The sequence below is a fragment of the Schistocerca serialis genome, chromosome 3 (genome assembly GCF_023864345.2).
Source record: "Schistocerca serialis cubense isolate TAMUIC-IGC-003099 chromosome 3, iqSchSeri2.2, whole genome shotgun sequence".
NCBI lineage: Eukaryota > Metazoa > Arthropoda > Insecta > Orthoptera > Acrididae > Schistocerca > Schistocerca serialis.
Genome location: NC_064640.1, coordinates 430,851,569 through 430,869,577, shown reverse-complemented (window position 1 = coordinate 430,869,577; position 18,009 = coordinate 430,851,569). Strand labels below are relative to the sequence as shown.

Here is an 18,009-nt window from a genome sequence, read left to right as displayed (position 1 = left end):
CTTGGGTTAGCCAACATGTATGTATAGTATGTTGCTGTAACCATAGTATTGGGGAGGATTAGTGAGTATTTGATACGAGTTGTCGGCTTTGAGCAGTGACATAGGAAATATGTGACAAACGCCGTAAACAATATGGTGACCATAATATAATTTTATTGGCAATTTTTCAGACAGACTAAGCTACAGAGCAGTCTTATCACATTCGTAGGCTTTGCCAACTAACAACAGAACTGTGAATATATGCACCAAAAGGTAACATGACAGCAGCCATTAACATTATGTCACTGGTCAAAGCCGATGACTCATCTCAAACATCCCTCTTGACCCAATCATTCCATGATAGTAACAAAACTGATCATCATCACTTTTCCTGCAGATGGAACAATTTTCACCTTTTTTGGTGTTGGAAAAACCGGCGATTTCCAAACACTGTTTTGTCTCATTTTCCTTCAGGATCATAATGATGCAGCCATGACTTATCACCAGTGAGAAATCTATTACGAAACATATCCCCTCCATCAACAAAGAGACGCAGCACCTCACGGCTTGTACGAGAACGGAAAAGATACAGGACTCAGGAGGTTCGTTCGGGTAAAGTATCACAACCGAGTGCAACCATTTTCAAATTGTCTCTACTGCGCATGAGCAGCTTCGTGATAGTTCGACCATCAGAACCCTTTGGCTTTAGTCGAACTGCTCGAACACACATTTGTCATGTTTCGTTGTCTGACCACCTGTACCCCTAGTTGACACCTCTGCTCTATTCGCATTGCTCAAATGTTTCTGATTTAAATAATGAAACAGTGCACTGGGTATGTTTTTTTCATGCTTAGCAATATGCATTTCGAAAATTTATTCTTATTGTCAAGTGAAAATATATACATAAGTATTTTATATGTTGTTTGTATGTGTGTTGTGCATCTCTAGCACTGTATTGTGTTGTCTTTTTGATGTTAAGGTACAGTATTGTGACTGACTCCTACATTATGCAGAAAAGCACATGCGCACACACTGAAATTTCACAAACAGTATGAGTGATGGTTTGCGTGTGTCTGGTTTTCTGCACAATTGAGAAGGCACAGCATGTTATAACCATAAAAAGACAGCTATGGTGCAAGACAGCAACACAAAAAATATGTAAGTAAATATTTGATCATCACAAAGAGAAATTTTTGAAATGCATCATGCGAAGCATGGAAAAACATGTAAGTGGTGCAATGTTTCATTACCGTATTTAAAGAATAAAATTTCCATAAACATCAATTATGATGAATGAAATTGAGTCAAACGTTTTTGCTTCCCACTTGTGGTCAAAACTTCTTGGAGAACCACTGATACAAAACGTAGATGAGTATGTGCCAAGCAAGGTCGAAGAGATGGAAAAGAGCCACCGTGGTACAACAACTGAGTTAGAAAACTGCTGCGGAAGCAAAGGGAACTTTTGAAAGCAACATTAACAGAGAATAGTGAGATCCCTCTGCTTTTGATACCCCAGGCTTTATATATGGAATGCATTTCTACAGAAAAATCCCTCAAGAGAATAAAATCACATTAGCCACAACTCAAACAGCTTTCACCCAGTCACAAACCATGCGGATTGCAAGAATGCCTGTGTCGAATGCATCCACACGGTTTGCAACTGTATCTTGAATGAACCTAGGGTTTTGCACTATCCCCACCACGCCATCCCAGGTCTAATCAAGCAAGCAATGAAAAATCAGAATTGGAAGGCCAATGGGAAAGCGCTGTTTCATCAGCGAGCATGTAAACTGTGGGAAAATTCAATTCAATTGGGGATTTTGTGGGGATTGGCATTATGTGGGGAATATGCATGCATTTTAATATTTTACTATTTATTAATACAGCACAGCTGTAACATCGATAATTTGATGGTTGCGGAGTTTGTTGCTGGTGTTGATTCTAATGATTTTCAAGACCTTAAGCTCAGAATGAGTTTCATGGAGATTTCAAGCAATCTTGTATAAACAGGGTAGAGAAATGCTCTTTTATACACAGATATTACTTGAGTGAAACTGAACATAACAATGGCTGAGCGCATGCACAGAGCAAAGCATTGTTCCCCTTCCACATTCTGTTTGCTGGGCAATACTCTCTCGCTACTCTTCAGCTCACAGAGCATGTATTCTAACATATTCAACTGCTTACATTTTGTTTTCATTCCTTGGGAAATAAGAACAATTTTGCGCAAAAATGGATAAATGTTTGCTCGAAGTTGTAGATAGAAAGGAAGGAACTAATTGTAAGGTCGGTTACTAACTAAATTTGTTTGCATTCTTCAAAACATTTCACATATAACTTGTTCACTTTTTAATGATACCTGTGGTTATATTCTAATCTAGAGTCATCGGCGGTAGTCCAGAGGTTTTCCTGCTACTTTCAAACTCCTGCCAGTCTTTACTACATATTGTTGTGTGATGGTACATTAGTAATTAATGCAGTGAAAGGTTTATTGTTGTTGTTGTTGTTGGTGTTGGTTTTCTGGGCATTGCAAATGCGCGTGATACATGATAGTGAAGAAAATGTTCATAGCACAGTATCACCAATATCTTGAACACCTCAAAGGTGTGTAATTCGACTGTAAAGGTTTAATAAATAAATTAAGTATCATACCTATCTTACTCATTGAATATTTGTTTCAGAATTGGCTTTATCATTTTCCATGTTGCAAACAAGCTCCATTTCTGAACATGACTGCCTTTGTACAGAATGCTTCCATAAAACCTTCTTAGTTCTTACTTATGTGGATTACATAAATTTCTACAATCACAAGGCTCTTACGAACAAGGTTGGACAATAACAATTTTGCTCTCCCATTGGCTGGCTGCTGTGACATCAGCAAGGAACTGTGTTTTCCAGCAGATGACACAGCCTATGCATTTACGTGGAGTTTTTGACAAAGGAATTTGTTTCTATCAGATTACTTTGAAAAGTTAAGTGCTTTTCTGCTGCTAAAATGTTACTGTTAAATCATCATATTCGATTGTAGCTTTATGACTCATACATCAGTAATATACCAGATCACTATCTATTCTGGTATCTTTTAAAATGATAATGTTCGGCCTTTGTCATCGTATTTGAACAGTGGAACAGTTGGAATCACAGGTACTTAGGTTTAACTTAATGCCACAAATTCCTTTTTAGATGCTCATGTTTTCATTGTCACTTTCAAAGCACTTGGCAACTGTTCGAAGACGGTATAGTTAATTACACTGTGTGCTGAGGAAATCATATTGCTTATTTCCGATGTTGCAGAAAAATGGTTTGAGATAACTGTTTACGATGAAAACTATTAGCTTTTCACATGTGGTGAAAACTGTCTGAACACATGTTATTACTCTAGTAAACAGCACAGATCATATGAAGAATATGAGCATCATAAAATCAACTGGTCATAGTCAATTACATGTAATTACACTTGAATACCAACTGTTACAGTGAAATAAGTTCAGCAGAAGACTTTGACATACACTATGTGATCAGAAGTATCCAGACACCTGGCTGAAAATGACTTACAAGTTCGTGGCGCCCTCCATCGGTAATGCTGGAATTCAATATGGTGTTGGCCCACCCTTAGCATTTATGACAGCTTCCACTCTCGCAGGCATACGTTCAATCAGGTACTGGAAGGTTTCTTGGGGAATGGCAGCCCATTCTTCACGGAGTGATGCACTGAGGAGAGGTATCGTTGTTGGGCAGTGAGGCCTGGTACAAAGTCGGCGCTCCAAAACATCTCAAAGCTGTTCTACAGGATTCAGGTCAGGACTCTGTGCAGGCCAGTCCATCACAGGGATGTTATTGTCATGTAACCACTCTACCACAATACGCAAAATAAAGGCAATCTGTTCAAAGTGCAAATCTATGAAATTAAAATCTGCTGCCAAGTTACATTCAGTACTAAGTTGCTCTCTCTACCAGCCTCCAGTGCATTGTAACAAGATTAGATACCCCTTAGAATGCTGTCCACAGGATGGCTGATGCACCACTCCTTGAAACTGTCTCACTCTGACTGTGGCCCTCTCGATGTCATACAGCTTTCCTCCAACAATGTACTGCTAGTTTCAATTAGTCTTAGCATGCTCAGCTGAGCTTATGTCAGCAAGACATTCCATTAAGCTGATTCCTGCCTCTTGGAGGAAGATGATGATGATGATGACACAGGCACAGTACGCTCACACATTGTCGTTCCAAAGACAAATCCAGTGCAGAGATGTTGACTGTAGAGCTTGACAATAAGTTAGTGGACACTTTTCCCAGTATCACACAGCCCTCAAATTACCTTCAATAGCTATGAGAAGCACCCTGAATCTGTACATAATATTGACCCAAAACTTGACAGACCCATTCAGCAGACAACTTCCCATGCTAATACCCTTATGGCAGTACAGTGACAATGTGTGTATGGTCTAAGCTTGAAATGGTACAGTGAAGAATGTTGATAGACTGAACACAGTACTTAAACCACTTTGTCCCATTCACATTTGGAGAGAGAGTGCTCTGCTGAACTGCATTGAGAATGTAGGTTTACTTTTACTTCCGCTACCTATGTGGTTGTACATAGCAATTTCCTGTGGTCAAAATCATATTGAAGAAGGAAGTTTCCAATAAAAAACAACTATGAAAGTCATGAGGGTGATACAACACATTTTTCAGCAATTAATGTTTGCACAAAACCATAAATTAATTTACCCAAGGGTGACCAGTCAGCAATCATGAAGTATCCTCCTTCTGGAATAGTTGGATTCATACCAACTTCAGACAGGAACTTTGCCATATAGTCTCTCTTTGCTACAAGCTCAGCAGCAAGACTTTCAAAGTAACACTCAGGTGATCCCATTCGTTCAATTTCTATTTCAAATCCTTTTGCTACTGCTTCCTAAACATGCAAAGAAAAGAAAAAAAGATGTGAGAAAAACAATTTTAGAGCAAACTATGGATAACAAGGTAGCAATTTAAGTTGCTACATATGCTGTTATCAGTCACAACTGAATATTTACAGAGGAAAATACACAGGTCATAAAATCAAAAAGCATATGCTTCTGCCTCCATGACAAAATTTATGTCTTTTCTTTCCAAGGATAGTTTGACTGTACTAACATCAACGAGAAAGCACAGTACTGAAAAATCAACAGATTTCAGAACATATACAATGAAGCAGCACCATAGTTCTGAGTCCACATTAAACTGTATGTCCCCCTATAAATGGCTTGGTAATGCATTTCAAAGGGCAGAGGTAGGCAGGGACATATCACCTCAAACAGGACCATGCCTGTGGTGTCCAAATGAACTTCTGGGTTGATGGCAGCTTTGTGTACACAACAAAGAACTGTTACTGTGACATTAAGCAGTGTGACCCTCCATATCAGATATGACAACGAACAGAACATTCACATTTGCCATTAATTACTGAAATTGGGTACTCAAGAAAAATGCTGATATTGTTCAGTGCAAATATTTAAGGACTGATAACAGATCATAAGTTAAAAATGTGTAAAATGAACTGTAACACCTAGAAAAGTGCAAATCATTTCATTAAATCTGCTTCTACCAGAGTCATTGACATGATAATGAAAACTTCTCGCTGAAATATGAAAAATGGTACTAGAGCATTGACCACTAGATAGGAACACACACAACCACATGCACAAACACATTCTTCCTTTTTACCATGCCATGTGTGAATTACAGTTAGTTATTTTAAATATTACCTGCAGTGGTGTTGAGCAAGTGTATACACTGTTCTGATGGACTGCTTGGAGATTTTTCATAAGTGGGGCTGGACCATATGCCCATCCAATTTTCCAGCCAGTAACGCTAAAAGTTTTTCCAGCTGAACCAATAGTAATTGTTCGTTCCCACATACCCGGAAGTGATGCTGCAAAAATGTACATATGAGTAGTAATACATTATTAACACCAACAAAAAAGATGTAAATTAATGGATTGCATTTAGAGTAATATTTTTCAAAGTATAACATTTCAGGAAAAATTTCTTCTTTTGAATTTTATCATCTATTTTGTGAACAATGAGCCCCAAAAAAATTTCCCCTATTTAACTACATTTCACCAGCATCAGGAACAGATGTGTAAAGTCATTAACCCCTGGGCACAGAAGACCATTATTCAAACACGGAATAGAATCAATCGTTTAGGCTACACAAGGAAGTCTATAGTTTGAAAAATGGAAGTCTCATTTATCAAACAATGGAAACTCCCAGTACGAATATCAACAATGTAGGAAAAGACAGATTCCTAATTACAATAAATAAGACACATCAAGTTGCAGACAGGCACAATTAAAAGACACTTACATAAAGCTTTCCGTCACAGCCTTCATCAGTAAAAAACACACACACACACACACACACACACACACACACACACACACACACTCTCTCTCTCTCTCTCTCTCTCTCTCTCTCTCTCTCTCTCTCTCTCTCCATGCACACATGGCCACCAACTCCGAGATGCTGGTGTTGGTGGTCGTGTGTGCATGAGGTGTGCTTGCTTGTGTGTGTGAATGGTGGCTGTGTCTCATTTTACCGATGAAGGCTGTGACCGAAAGCTTTATGTAAGCGTCTTTTAATTGTGCCTGTCTGCAACTTGATGTGTCTTCTTTAGGGTAATCAGCAATCTTGTCTTCCTATATTGTTGAAGTCTCATTTATGATACATTCATTAGGGATGGAACACTAGGTCAAATGGGAAAAGAAATGGGTTTGTGGCTTTGTTAAAGAAACCATTCTGACTATAGACATGGTTAGATGTCTTCCACAATGAGATACTAAAGCACAAATATAGCTTATACTCTTGATTCTGAAAACAATCTATGTTATGCAAGCATGCCAAAATCGTGTTGTTCCAACATGTTGTAAAATGTTAAGGAACCAGATAGTAATAGTAAGAGCTATCTTTGGACATAGTGCCTAGACTTCTGTGGCATTCAATTTGAACACAACTGCCAGCAAACTGAAGTAATACCTTAACGAAGCTACATGACAAAGTTACACAAGTATACAATACACATGCCACAGTGGTTCTTTCACAATGTCAGTCACTGACTGTTTTGTGGAATATTATTATCTTTAAGACCATTCACTTTTGTAATCACTGACTTATGGATACAATTCATCAGTCCTCAGGGAAGACAATGAACAGATAACACAAATGATATTAAAATGTTAAGACAATTAAGAAACTTTTTCTAAGATTAATTTAGTCTCCTGTCACGAGAAGCAATGTCTCTGCAGTAGCCACCAGAAAGATAACGGGAGGCGCGCATTGGCACGGTGCGTCATGGACGGTAGTTGCCGCAAGTAGAGTCCCGTCCACCAGAGGGCATGCGGGAATTCGGCCGCGACCTCTGCTTGTGGAACAACAACTACAACAACTCAGGCAGCACAGGCCGTGCCCATTCAGTTCACATCGGGCATGCCTAGGACACAGTTCCCGGTCTACACTAAGTGAAGTGCGACGGAAAACGTGAACCGTGTTACTACAGTCTCTGAACATGTCTTGTCATTTTACGTGCACGAAGAATTCTTAGCAAGTCAACTCAGTGCATGCCACAGTTACAGGAAATGAATTATGTGTAGCACTCAGCCATGGTTTTTTCACCCAGTCATATAATCATTATCATGGATCCATCCCAAGTTCTGTTGGATGCAAATATTATGAAATGTCAAAAAGGATTCACCTATCTTCTGAGACAGATGTGATGTTCGAATGACTCTGTGAGACTGCCAGAAAAGTTAATTTTAAAAAAATCTAACTTCCTTTGGGTTGTTTTACAAGGTAAACACCATAGTTTGAACTGCTAAAACTGAATAAATAAAACACACACACACACACACACACACACACACACACACACACACACACACTGTAAGTTGCTATTTTGTTGTACATTCTTCATTTATTTGTAATCAACGTGGAATGTAGTTTTTCAGTAAAGTGAATACAACCTTTTGGAATGGAATAGTTTGTGACAAACATCTAGGTAAGGTTTTTGATACTGAACTATGGCAGCGCAGAGATGTAGCATGTCCACATGCTGACCTTGCAAACTGTTCCATTCCATTGTGGTTTAATCACTTCATTAAAATTCAACCAACTGTTCACACAAAAATATTAATAATTTTATGTTATGAGCAAGTGAATCTTCATCTCTACACTAAAGAACAGTTTTAAAGCATAAAGAAAACTGAACACTGTACCAATTCGTATATGTTTATTTGGTTTGTAGACAAGCCACTCATAAACTTCATCAGAAATGCATAAAACATTCCATTTCTTGCACAGTTGGGCAATAAGTTCCAGTTCTCTCTGATTGAAGACCTTTCCAACAGGGTTATTAGGAGTGTTTAATATTATTGCTTTAGTTTTGCTATTGAACAGGCCCTCCAGTTCTTTTTCATCCAGCACCCAATCAGAGGAGCTGACTGTACCCTCAGCTTTTTTCTGAAGGGGAAAGAAAAGACAGAAAGAAAATGAATAAATAAAATATACTGAACTGGTATCAATGTTACTGGAAATTCATATTTTGGCAAATGACACACAACAGATACTATAAATCACTTGAAAGCATTTTAAATGTAATCATCAGTAACAAATACATATATTATGTAAGTACAGGGCCAGCTCTAGGGTAGGGGGCTTGGGAGTTGGGGGAGTGAACAGTGCCACCATCCAGTGTGGTAGGTTTTTGGGGGCGGCTAAATCTTAAATTTTAATATGGTGCCTAAAGGACAAATTAAACAAGGCAATGAAAGTTTTTTTTTATATAGATGAAGAAGTGTGAGGATAATTTGAAAACCAAAATCATTCACAAAATGTGTTGTCTTACTGGAAACCATCTACAATACTGTGAAACAAATGACAAACAAAAAGGAAGGAAGACCGAGTTTAATGTCCCATCAAATGACAAAGAAAGTGCTGGAGTTGGTCACCTCGGTTGTGTCTTTCAATATAACAAAGATTTCTGCTGGCAGTGTTGGCAACTCTATTTCTACCATGTGCCTGTACCACAGTTGAAATGTACCTACATCCACTGGGAAGCTATTACAGAAGTGAAAAAATTCACAACATGGAAATAAAGATAGATGTCAGCATACGATAGCCTACAAATTTTTTAAATATTTATAGAAGTACTTCCACGAAAAACATTTTGTAATAAAGAGAAAAAGAATAAGTGAAATAAGCACTGCCCATCATATGCCTTAGTCTTTTGAATCTATACATTGTGAGTAAGGGGAATTTATGCATGGAAAGATGTATGACATCCTTCCTCTACCACTCCCTCCCCTTTGAATATGCCATTAATGACATTTACATTGCTGTTCTTCTTGTAGATGTTAATATTTAAGACACTACGGAAAAAACCTGTCAAACTTTATATTGGAGCTGAAGCAACTAAAATGCATTGTATGAACTGTTTATCCAGTTCCACATCTACATCTATACTCTGCAAACCACCGTGAAATGCATGGCAGAGGGTACGTCCCATTGTACCAGTTACCAGGATTTCTTCCCATTCCATTCACGTATGGAGTGCAGGAAAAATAATTGTTTAGATGCCTCTGTGCATACTGTAATTATTCTAATCTTATCCTCACAGTCCCTATGTTAGTGACATAGAGGGGGTTGTAGTACATTCCTGGAGTCATCATTTAAAGCCGTGTCTTGAAACTTCATTAGTAAACTTTTCAATACAATTTACGTCTATCTTCAGGAATTTGCCACCTCACTTTCTTCAGCATCCCTGTGAAGCTCTCCCACAATTCAAACAAATCTGTGACCATTTGTGCTGTCCTCATCTGTATACATTCAATATCCCCTGTTAGCCCTATTCGGCACAGGTCCCGCACCCTTGAGCAATATTTTAGAACCAGTCGCACAAGTGGTTTGTAAGCAATCTCCTTTGTAGACTGACTGCACTTCACAAACATTCTATGAACAAACTGAAGTCTACCACCTGCTTTACTCACAACTGAGCCTATTCGGTCATTTAATTTCGTATCCTTGCGAAGTGCTACACCCAGGCATTTATACAAGTTAGCCAATTCCAACAGTGACTCATTGATATTACAGTCATAAAATAGTATGGTTTTTTTTTGTTTTGTGAAGTGCACAGTTTTACATTTTTTAATGTTTAAAGCAAGTTGCCAATCTTTGCACCACTTCGAAATCTTATCAAGACCTGACTGAATATTTATGCAGCTTCTTTCAGACAGTACTTCATTATAGATAACTGCACCAAATGCAAAAAGGCTGATATTACTATTAATATTGTCTGCAAGGTCATCAATATACATCACAAACAGCAAGGGTACTGTCACACTTCCCTGAGGCACACCCAAGATAACATGCTGTGCCCTTCCTGCCAAAAGTCCTCAATCCCATCAAAAATTTCACTTGATACCCCATATGATTATACTTTTGACAATAGGGGTAGGTGTAGTACTGAGTAAAATGCTTTTCAGAAATTAAGAAATACTGCTTGTACCTAACAGGCTTGATCCAAAGCTTTATACATGTCATTTGAAAAAGTGCAAGCTGGGTTTCACGTGATCAATGTTTTCAGAATCTATGGTGGTTGGCATGGAGGAGGTCATTCTGTTCAAGATACCTCCTTATGTTTGACCTCAGAATATGTTAATGTGTTATACAATTCTACAACAAATCAATATCAAGGATATTGGACTGTAGTTTTGGGGATCATTTCTGGTACCCTTCTTGTAGATGGGTGTGACCTGTACTTTTTCCAAGAATTTGGCATGGTTTTTTGTTAGAGGGATCTATGACTGATTAAAGTTACAAGAGGGGGCTAACTCAGCCGCAAATTCAATACGGAATCTGAGAGAGATTCCATTGTCCTCTGGAGCTTTGTTCAATTTTAACGATTTCAGCTGTTTCTCAACACCACTGAGACTAATACTTATTCCACTCAGATTCTTAGTGATACATGGATTAAATTGGGCCAATTCTCCTGGATTTTACGTTGTGAAGGAGTGTTTAAAAACAGAGTTAAGCATTTCAGCTTTTGTTTTGCTACCCTCAATTACAATTCCTACCTCATTAGCTAGGGACTGGACACTTGACTACCGTGCTACTAACAGCTTTTACACATGACCAGAATTTCTTTGGGTTTTGTGAAAGATCATTTGACAATTTGTTATGGTAGTCATTGATGACTTTAAAAATTGTTCTCTTCACAGTCTAACACATTTCATTCAGCAACTACCTATAGCCCTATGCTTTGTTGTTCTGCTAAATAACATTGTTGGAATGCAAACCATGTTAGCTGCAACAGGCAGAAGATGTGCTTTGTTGGTGCTGCACATTTTAGTGATTTTGTCTGAGATAAACTCATCCTGTAGAGTACTTCAGCATTCCAGTGTAGAAGTTGGCACAGAAACAGCTAAGTGAAAAAAGCCATGTAATTCAAACATTTATGCAACAGTCTTTGTTCTTTCAGAAGTTTTATACAGTGATTGTATATCAAGGAGGATGTCTCCCATTACGAACTGTTTTACTGGGTCACCTGGTCGGGGAGGGGGAGGGGGGGGGGGTTGCATTCCTCTCAATCTCACACTGATAGTTCTGGATTTCCTATAGCTATAGTTATCTGGATTGGATGGAGAGTTGCCTAATCCAAAACACCCTTGTGTGCACCCCATACACTCTCAGCTACCTGAGTAGCAGCCTCTGATTTGTAGTGCACACCTGACCCATTCAGGGGGACCTTCTCAACCCTACGGAGCACATTCAGGAAGTCGCAGCCTAGCTTGTCATGGAAACTTCGAAGTCTTATAAGGGCCACTATCACACCTGGGGACAATGCTGCAAATTGTAAGCTTTGTTGAAACTCTACATGCAAGGCTGGTCTTCTCAACCTTGTCTTCCAGTTGCTTGAATGACCCAAGTATGACCTCAGAGCCCAGGCAACAGACATCATTTGTTCCAACATGTGCCACAATCTGCTGTTTGTTGTGCCCTGTTCCCTCAATGGTAGCTAGAATAGTCTCTTAACATGTTGGATAAGGCCCTAAGGCATACGCCCTTAGTGCACCTGGTGTCCTTTCTTTCCCCTTGCTGCCATTTCCCTAATGGGTACCACCATTCGTCATACGTTTGAACTGCCAACAGTTAAAAGATCCCTACCCATTTGTGTTTTCTTCCTCTTGACACTTGACAAAACATGTTTCCCCAAAACAGGTAAAGTTAGTCCCACTGGCTCAGTTTCAATTTCAGTGAAAGATGACACCTCAAACTTGTTGGTCAGGGGGATTGGTACAACATCCTGAGTCCTTCCTGGTCCCTGTCCACCCCGTACACGACGCCTAGCTCTATGATTGAAACACCACTCGCATTCAGGTGAAAGAGTAATGACAGATCCTGTACTTCCTACAGAGGAGACAGGATCCACATGAGCGGATAGTACTTGAGGTAGAGGTACCTTTGGTAACACTACCACAGGTATGTGACTCTGGGGAGCTCTTTCAACACGACAACTCGCAGCAGCTGCCAATCATTTGACAGTAATCAGGATGTTTTCCAAATGCTTACAAATGTCAACTAACTCATTCCATGTTCAACAACAGCATTCACAATGGGGCTGCATTTTAGCTGGTGCGATGTATTACAGGACACAGAACAAATAACTTTAAATTAAGCACCCAATTATCTTTTAATCTGTTGAACTAAAAAGTTGCCTTACAAGGGGGGACCCAAAAGTAACCAGAATCGTAATGCTGCACATCGTGTACTTGTAGCAGCAGGTTGCGCCGCCAGAGGGTTGTAGTAGGAGCTCTGCTGAGTCATTCTGCCATGCGGCGTCACCCAACAATGAGAAGTGTGGTTTCTTCAGCAGTTCTTTGAGTGTGCATACAGTGCAGACGTGACACGAGGAAATGGCTAGTTCTTACGAACAAAGTGCGGCACTGAAGTATTGATACTTGCTCGGCAAGAACGCAGCAGAAACTGTTGCAATGATTCAGACAGCCTACAAAGGCCATGCTCTTAGTAAAACGCAAGTGTACGAATGGTTTTCTCAGTTTAAAAAGGGAGAAATGGTGGTTGAAGACCAGCCCCATTCCAGTCGACCTTCAACTGCTCGAAGCAAAGACAACATCGACAAAATCTGTGATCTCATCAGTGAAGATCGACGCAGGACAATCGACCAACTTGAGAATCTGTCGGGGTTGTCCTGGAGCTCAATTCAGCGCATCTTGACCATCGATTTGGTGATGTGTTGAGTGGCAGCAAAATTTGTGCCGAAGCTTCTTACCAGAGATCAAAGGGATCGTCGCGCTCAAGCCTGTCTCGAAATAAAGGACGCGTTCAAAGATGATCCACATTTTTTCAACAAAATCATTACAGTTGATGAGTCATGGTGCTATGGGTACAATCCAGAAAGTAAACAACAGTCATTACAATGGAAGTCACCTGGCTCATCTCGACCAAAAAAAGCTCGACAAGTGAAATCAAACGTGAAAATGACGTTGATCTGTTTTTTTGACATCAAAGGGATTGTACACTCTGAATTTGTCCCTGAAAACCAGACAGTAAACCAACAATTCTATTTGGAGGTTTCGCAGAAGTTTGTCGCGAAAATCGTTCGGCTTTGTGGGATTCTGGCATGTGGTTCCTGCATCACGACAACGCTCCCGCGCACACGGCTCTCAGTGTTCGCCAGTTTTTGGACTCAATGAAGATGACTACCTTGTCCCACATATCCTATGCGCCGGATTTAGCACCCTCGGACTTCTTCCTATTTCCGAGGATGAAAAGAGACTTGAGAGGGAAGCAGTTTGTGGATGTGGAACACGTAAAACGCAATGTCATGAAAGTGCTAGCAGGTATCAAAGAGGATGAATTTAAAAGGTGCTTCGAATACTGGAATGAACGTTTGGACAAGTGTATTAATGCTAATGGAGAGTACTTCGAAGGAGAGTAAAGTTGTATTTGAAAACAATGAAGTATATGCTTTCTAGAAAGAAATTCCGGTTATTTTTGGGTCCCCCCTTGTATAAGAACTGAAGCAAATACACAAAACGAGATTTCTATTAAGGGAACATAAAAAGCTGTGGGGCAAATTACTAGTTTCCTTAAATTTCTTGAGGTTAATTATAGTTTCTAGCAAACTCGAAAACACAGTTACTTTGCAATAAATGTAGATAATATAAAGGTCTACTCTTCTTTAAAGGAAAACTAGATGTAACAGAATACATTAGTTAGAATATCTGCTACAACAACTAAATCAATGTTAATTTACTACAGGTTACATTATGCACAGGACAATGGTAGCTTCCGAAAATTCTCAAAAATGCACGTTTATTTGGGTTGATATACAATGAAATTCAGGTGTCATCTAGTTTTTGGCAGTAACTGTGAACGAAAAATGCTGATTTGCTATGAAATTAGTTACGTATCCAAAACAGCCATACAGGTAACCTACGAAAATATAGTTCCATAAGTATCCAAAAATTCTCAAAAATTACACATTTTTCACATAATCATACAATGAAATTAGAGAATGATTGTTTTGAATGAGGACAGGCCTTCTGCTCTCATAAATTTTAAAAGTGCACAAATAAGTTTAACACTATGAGTTTACCAGGGCACTCACAAATGTTCAAAATTTCACAATATATCACAATACAAACAGGTACTAATAGAGGCAATGAAAGATTATGCAGAAGCGATGTGAACAGTAAAATATGTGAATCTAGAATTTCAAATCCACACACAAATCTTTTACATACAATCTCACACACAGGAAAATTCTGAAGTCGGCTTTTTGAGAGGTGTTAGTATTAATCAAAAAAAGAAAAATAAGTGCAATAAATGTGGGTCCAGAAATAAATACTTCCTGTGATAAACTCATGTTTACAGGAGGTGTTCAATGTGACATCTATTCATGACAATGCACCCCTCTGCCCTCCGGCGTAAGGAACGACCCACCCTTTGAAGTATACCCTGTTGATGACGTACCTAGTGGCACGCATTGAAGTCATGATACTGTAGTGCCCATACCTCATTGATTGGCATGGCGTATACCAATTCCTTCATATGTCCCTGTAACCGAAAGTCTAGGGGATTGAGGCTTGGGCACAAGCAGGCTAAGATGTGAGCCTCCCAATCACAAAAGTGTGCTGGTGCGCTATCAAGCATGAACCACATTTGTATTTGTTGCAGCAGTGGCACAGCTTCCAGCAATGTAGGCAATATATTAATGAGAAAGTCCACATAGAGTGTGCCAGTTAACCTTTGTGGTAGCACATATGGCCCTATTAATCTATTGCCATGTATGCCTGCCCATGTGTTGACTGAGAATCTGTTTTGATGCCCTCTTTCCTGAATTGCTAGGGGATTTACATCTGACCATATACACTATGTGATCAAAGGTATCCGGACACCGGGCTGAAAATGACTTGCAAGTTCGTGGCGCCCTCCATCGGTAATGTTGGAATTCAATATGGTATTGGCCCACCCTTAGCATTTATGACAGCTTCCACTCTCGCAGGCATACGTTCAATCAGGTACTGGAAGGTTTCTTGGGGAATGGCAGCCCATTCTTCACGGAGTGATGCACTGAGGAGAGGTATCGTTGTTGGGCAGTGAGGCCTGGTACAAAGTCGGCGCTCCAAAACATATCACAGCTGTTCTATAGGATTCAGGTCAGGACTCTGTGCAGGCCAGTCCATCACAGGGATGTTATTGTCGTGTAACCACTCCGCCACAGGCTGTGCATTATGAACAGGTGCTCTATCATGTTGAAAGATGCAATTGCCATCCCCGAATTGCTCTTCAACAGTGGGAAGCAAGAAAGTGCTTAAAACATCAATGTAGCCAGTGCTGTGATAGCACCATGCAAAACAACAAGGGGTGCAAGCCCCCTCCATGAAACCCATGACCACACAATAACACCACCACCTTCGAATTTTATTGTTGGCACTACACACGCTGGCAGATGGCGTTCACCGGGCATTCGCCATACCCACACCTCATCATTGGTTTGCCACGTTGTGTACCGTGATTTGACACTCCACACAATGTTTTCCCACTGTTCAATCATCCAATATTTACGCTCCTTACACCAATCAAGGTGTTCTTCAGCATTTACTAGCATGATGTGTGACTTATGAACAGCCGCTCGACCAGGAAATCCAAGTTTTCTCACCTCCTGCTCAACTGTCATAGTACTTGCAGTGGATCCTGATGCAGTTTGGAATTTCTGTGTGATGGTCTGAATAGATGTCTGCCTATTACACAATATGACTCTCTTCAACTGTTGGCAGTCTCTGTCAGTCAACAGATCAGGTCGGCGTGTACATTTTTGTGCCGTATGTGTCCCTTCACATTTTCACTTTACTATTGCATTGGAAACAGTGGACCTAGGGATGTTTAGAAGTGTGGAAACCTTGCATACAGATGCATGACACAAATGACACCAAATCACCTGACCACATTCGAAGTCTGTGAGTTCTGCGGAGTACCCATTCTACTCTCTTACGGTGTCTAATGACTACTGAGGTTGCTGATATGGTATACCTGGCAGCACAATGCACCTAATATGACAAACGTGTGTTTTTGGGGTTGCCCAGATACTTTTGATCACATTGTGTATGCTGGTTATGGAAATCCATAATACCAAAACCCTTGGGAATCCTGCCCCATCAGTAAATAAAATCTTGGGTGTGAACAGTGGATCTGCGGCACACTTCTGCCACAGCCATTGACAGAACTGCCATCTGCCATGATGGTACTGTGGCCTTAGGGCCTGAACGCACTGTAGATGACATAGTACAGCAATTGTTCATGAAGTACCCCCCCCCCCCCCCCCCCAGATAAGAGAGAGAGACATGCCTTCTGCTGCTGCTGCTGCTGCTGATGTTTGCACGCTAGTCCCAGGGATTTATTTCACCAAACGTAGCACACGCTCCTGCATGTCAAGCGTGTGTGCAGTGCAGGGCCTTCCACTGTCAGCCTTCCGATGTGCAAGGCTACCTGTGTGTCTTGGATGGTGGAAAACTCTGCTGAACAGCTTATCAGAGGGCACTCTGTGCTGCAGATATTTTTCAGCATAGAGGGCACGGCTTGAAGGCAATGTACATTTGGTAAACCATAGCAGAATATCATATCCGCATTTTCACTTGTCGAATAGTAGGCTTCCATTGCTAACAAGTGGTGTAAGAGAGAAAATGCAAACGTACTACCCCATTTGTACATACAAAAGTGCAATAACAGTAAACACGTAAGTGTATCTGCATTTGGAAGAAGGTAAAACACCATAATACATACCCAAGGTTGACAGTACTGTACAATAAGGCACACAAACATGACTAAAACTAACATAACCTACAACATGGCTTGAACCACACACCCTATTGAAGACCAGCTAATGGTAGGCAAAGTACTGTGAGTAAGACATCATAATACCCTGCCGACACATTTGTCAGAGCATCAATGCAATGACTGTGCTAATATCTGAAACCGAGCATGGCCCAACCCTTCCTATAAACATGTTTATCTCAGAAAATATGTGTTTCCAGACCCATGTGTACTTGACTTATTTTTTCTGTTTCAATGAGTACTACCACATCTCAAAGTATGCAACACTATTTTTAACATGCTGTATACAAATAAATGTTTGAATTACATGGATTTTTCACTTAACTGTTACTGTGCCAACTTCTACAATGGCATGCCGAGGAAAACTACAGGATGAGTTTATCTCAGTCAAAATCACTAAAATGTGCAGCACCAACAAAGCACATCTTCTGCCTGTTGCAGCTAACACAGTTTGCATTCCAACAATGTTATTTAGCAGAACTGTTAGTTTTCATTACAGTAAATGAAACTGCTTTCAAAACTGCTTGTTTTGAACCATAAATCATTGTCACGGCATGTCAGAAAGCACGCCTTCTTGATATTTGACACAGCTATTTTTCCTTTATGTACTATAGACATTCTAGACTGGCAATGGCAAT

General features: G+C 40.0%; 1 protein-coding gene across 5 annotated transcripts in view; it reads right to left on the bottom strand.

The window, feature by feature from the left end:
• Window positions 1-18,009, bottom strand: part of LOC126470313 (kynurenine aminotransferase) — a 47,115-nt gene that overhangs the window by 4,833 nt on the left and 24,273 nt on the right. For all 5 annotated transcript variants that reach the window (XM_050098086.1, XM_050098085.1, XM_050098084.1 and 2 more), the window contains exons 5-7: window positions 8,233-8,476; window positions 5,727-5,893; window positions 4,708-4,894 (exon numbers count right to left, since the gene is read on the bottom strand). In XM_050098086.1, the coding sequence (XP_049954043.1) occupies window positions 4,708-4,894; window positions 5,727-5,893; window positions 8,233-8,476 (598 nt within the window). The remainder of the gene's footprint in view (window positions 1-4,707; window positions 4,895-5,726; window positions 5,894-8,232; window positions 8,477-18,009) is intronic.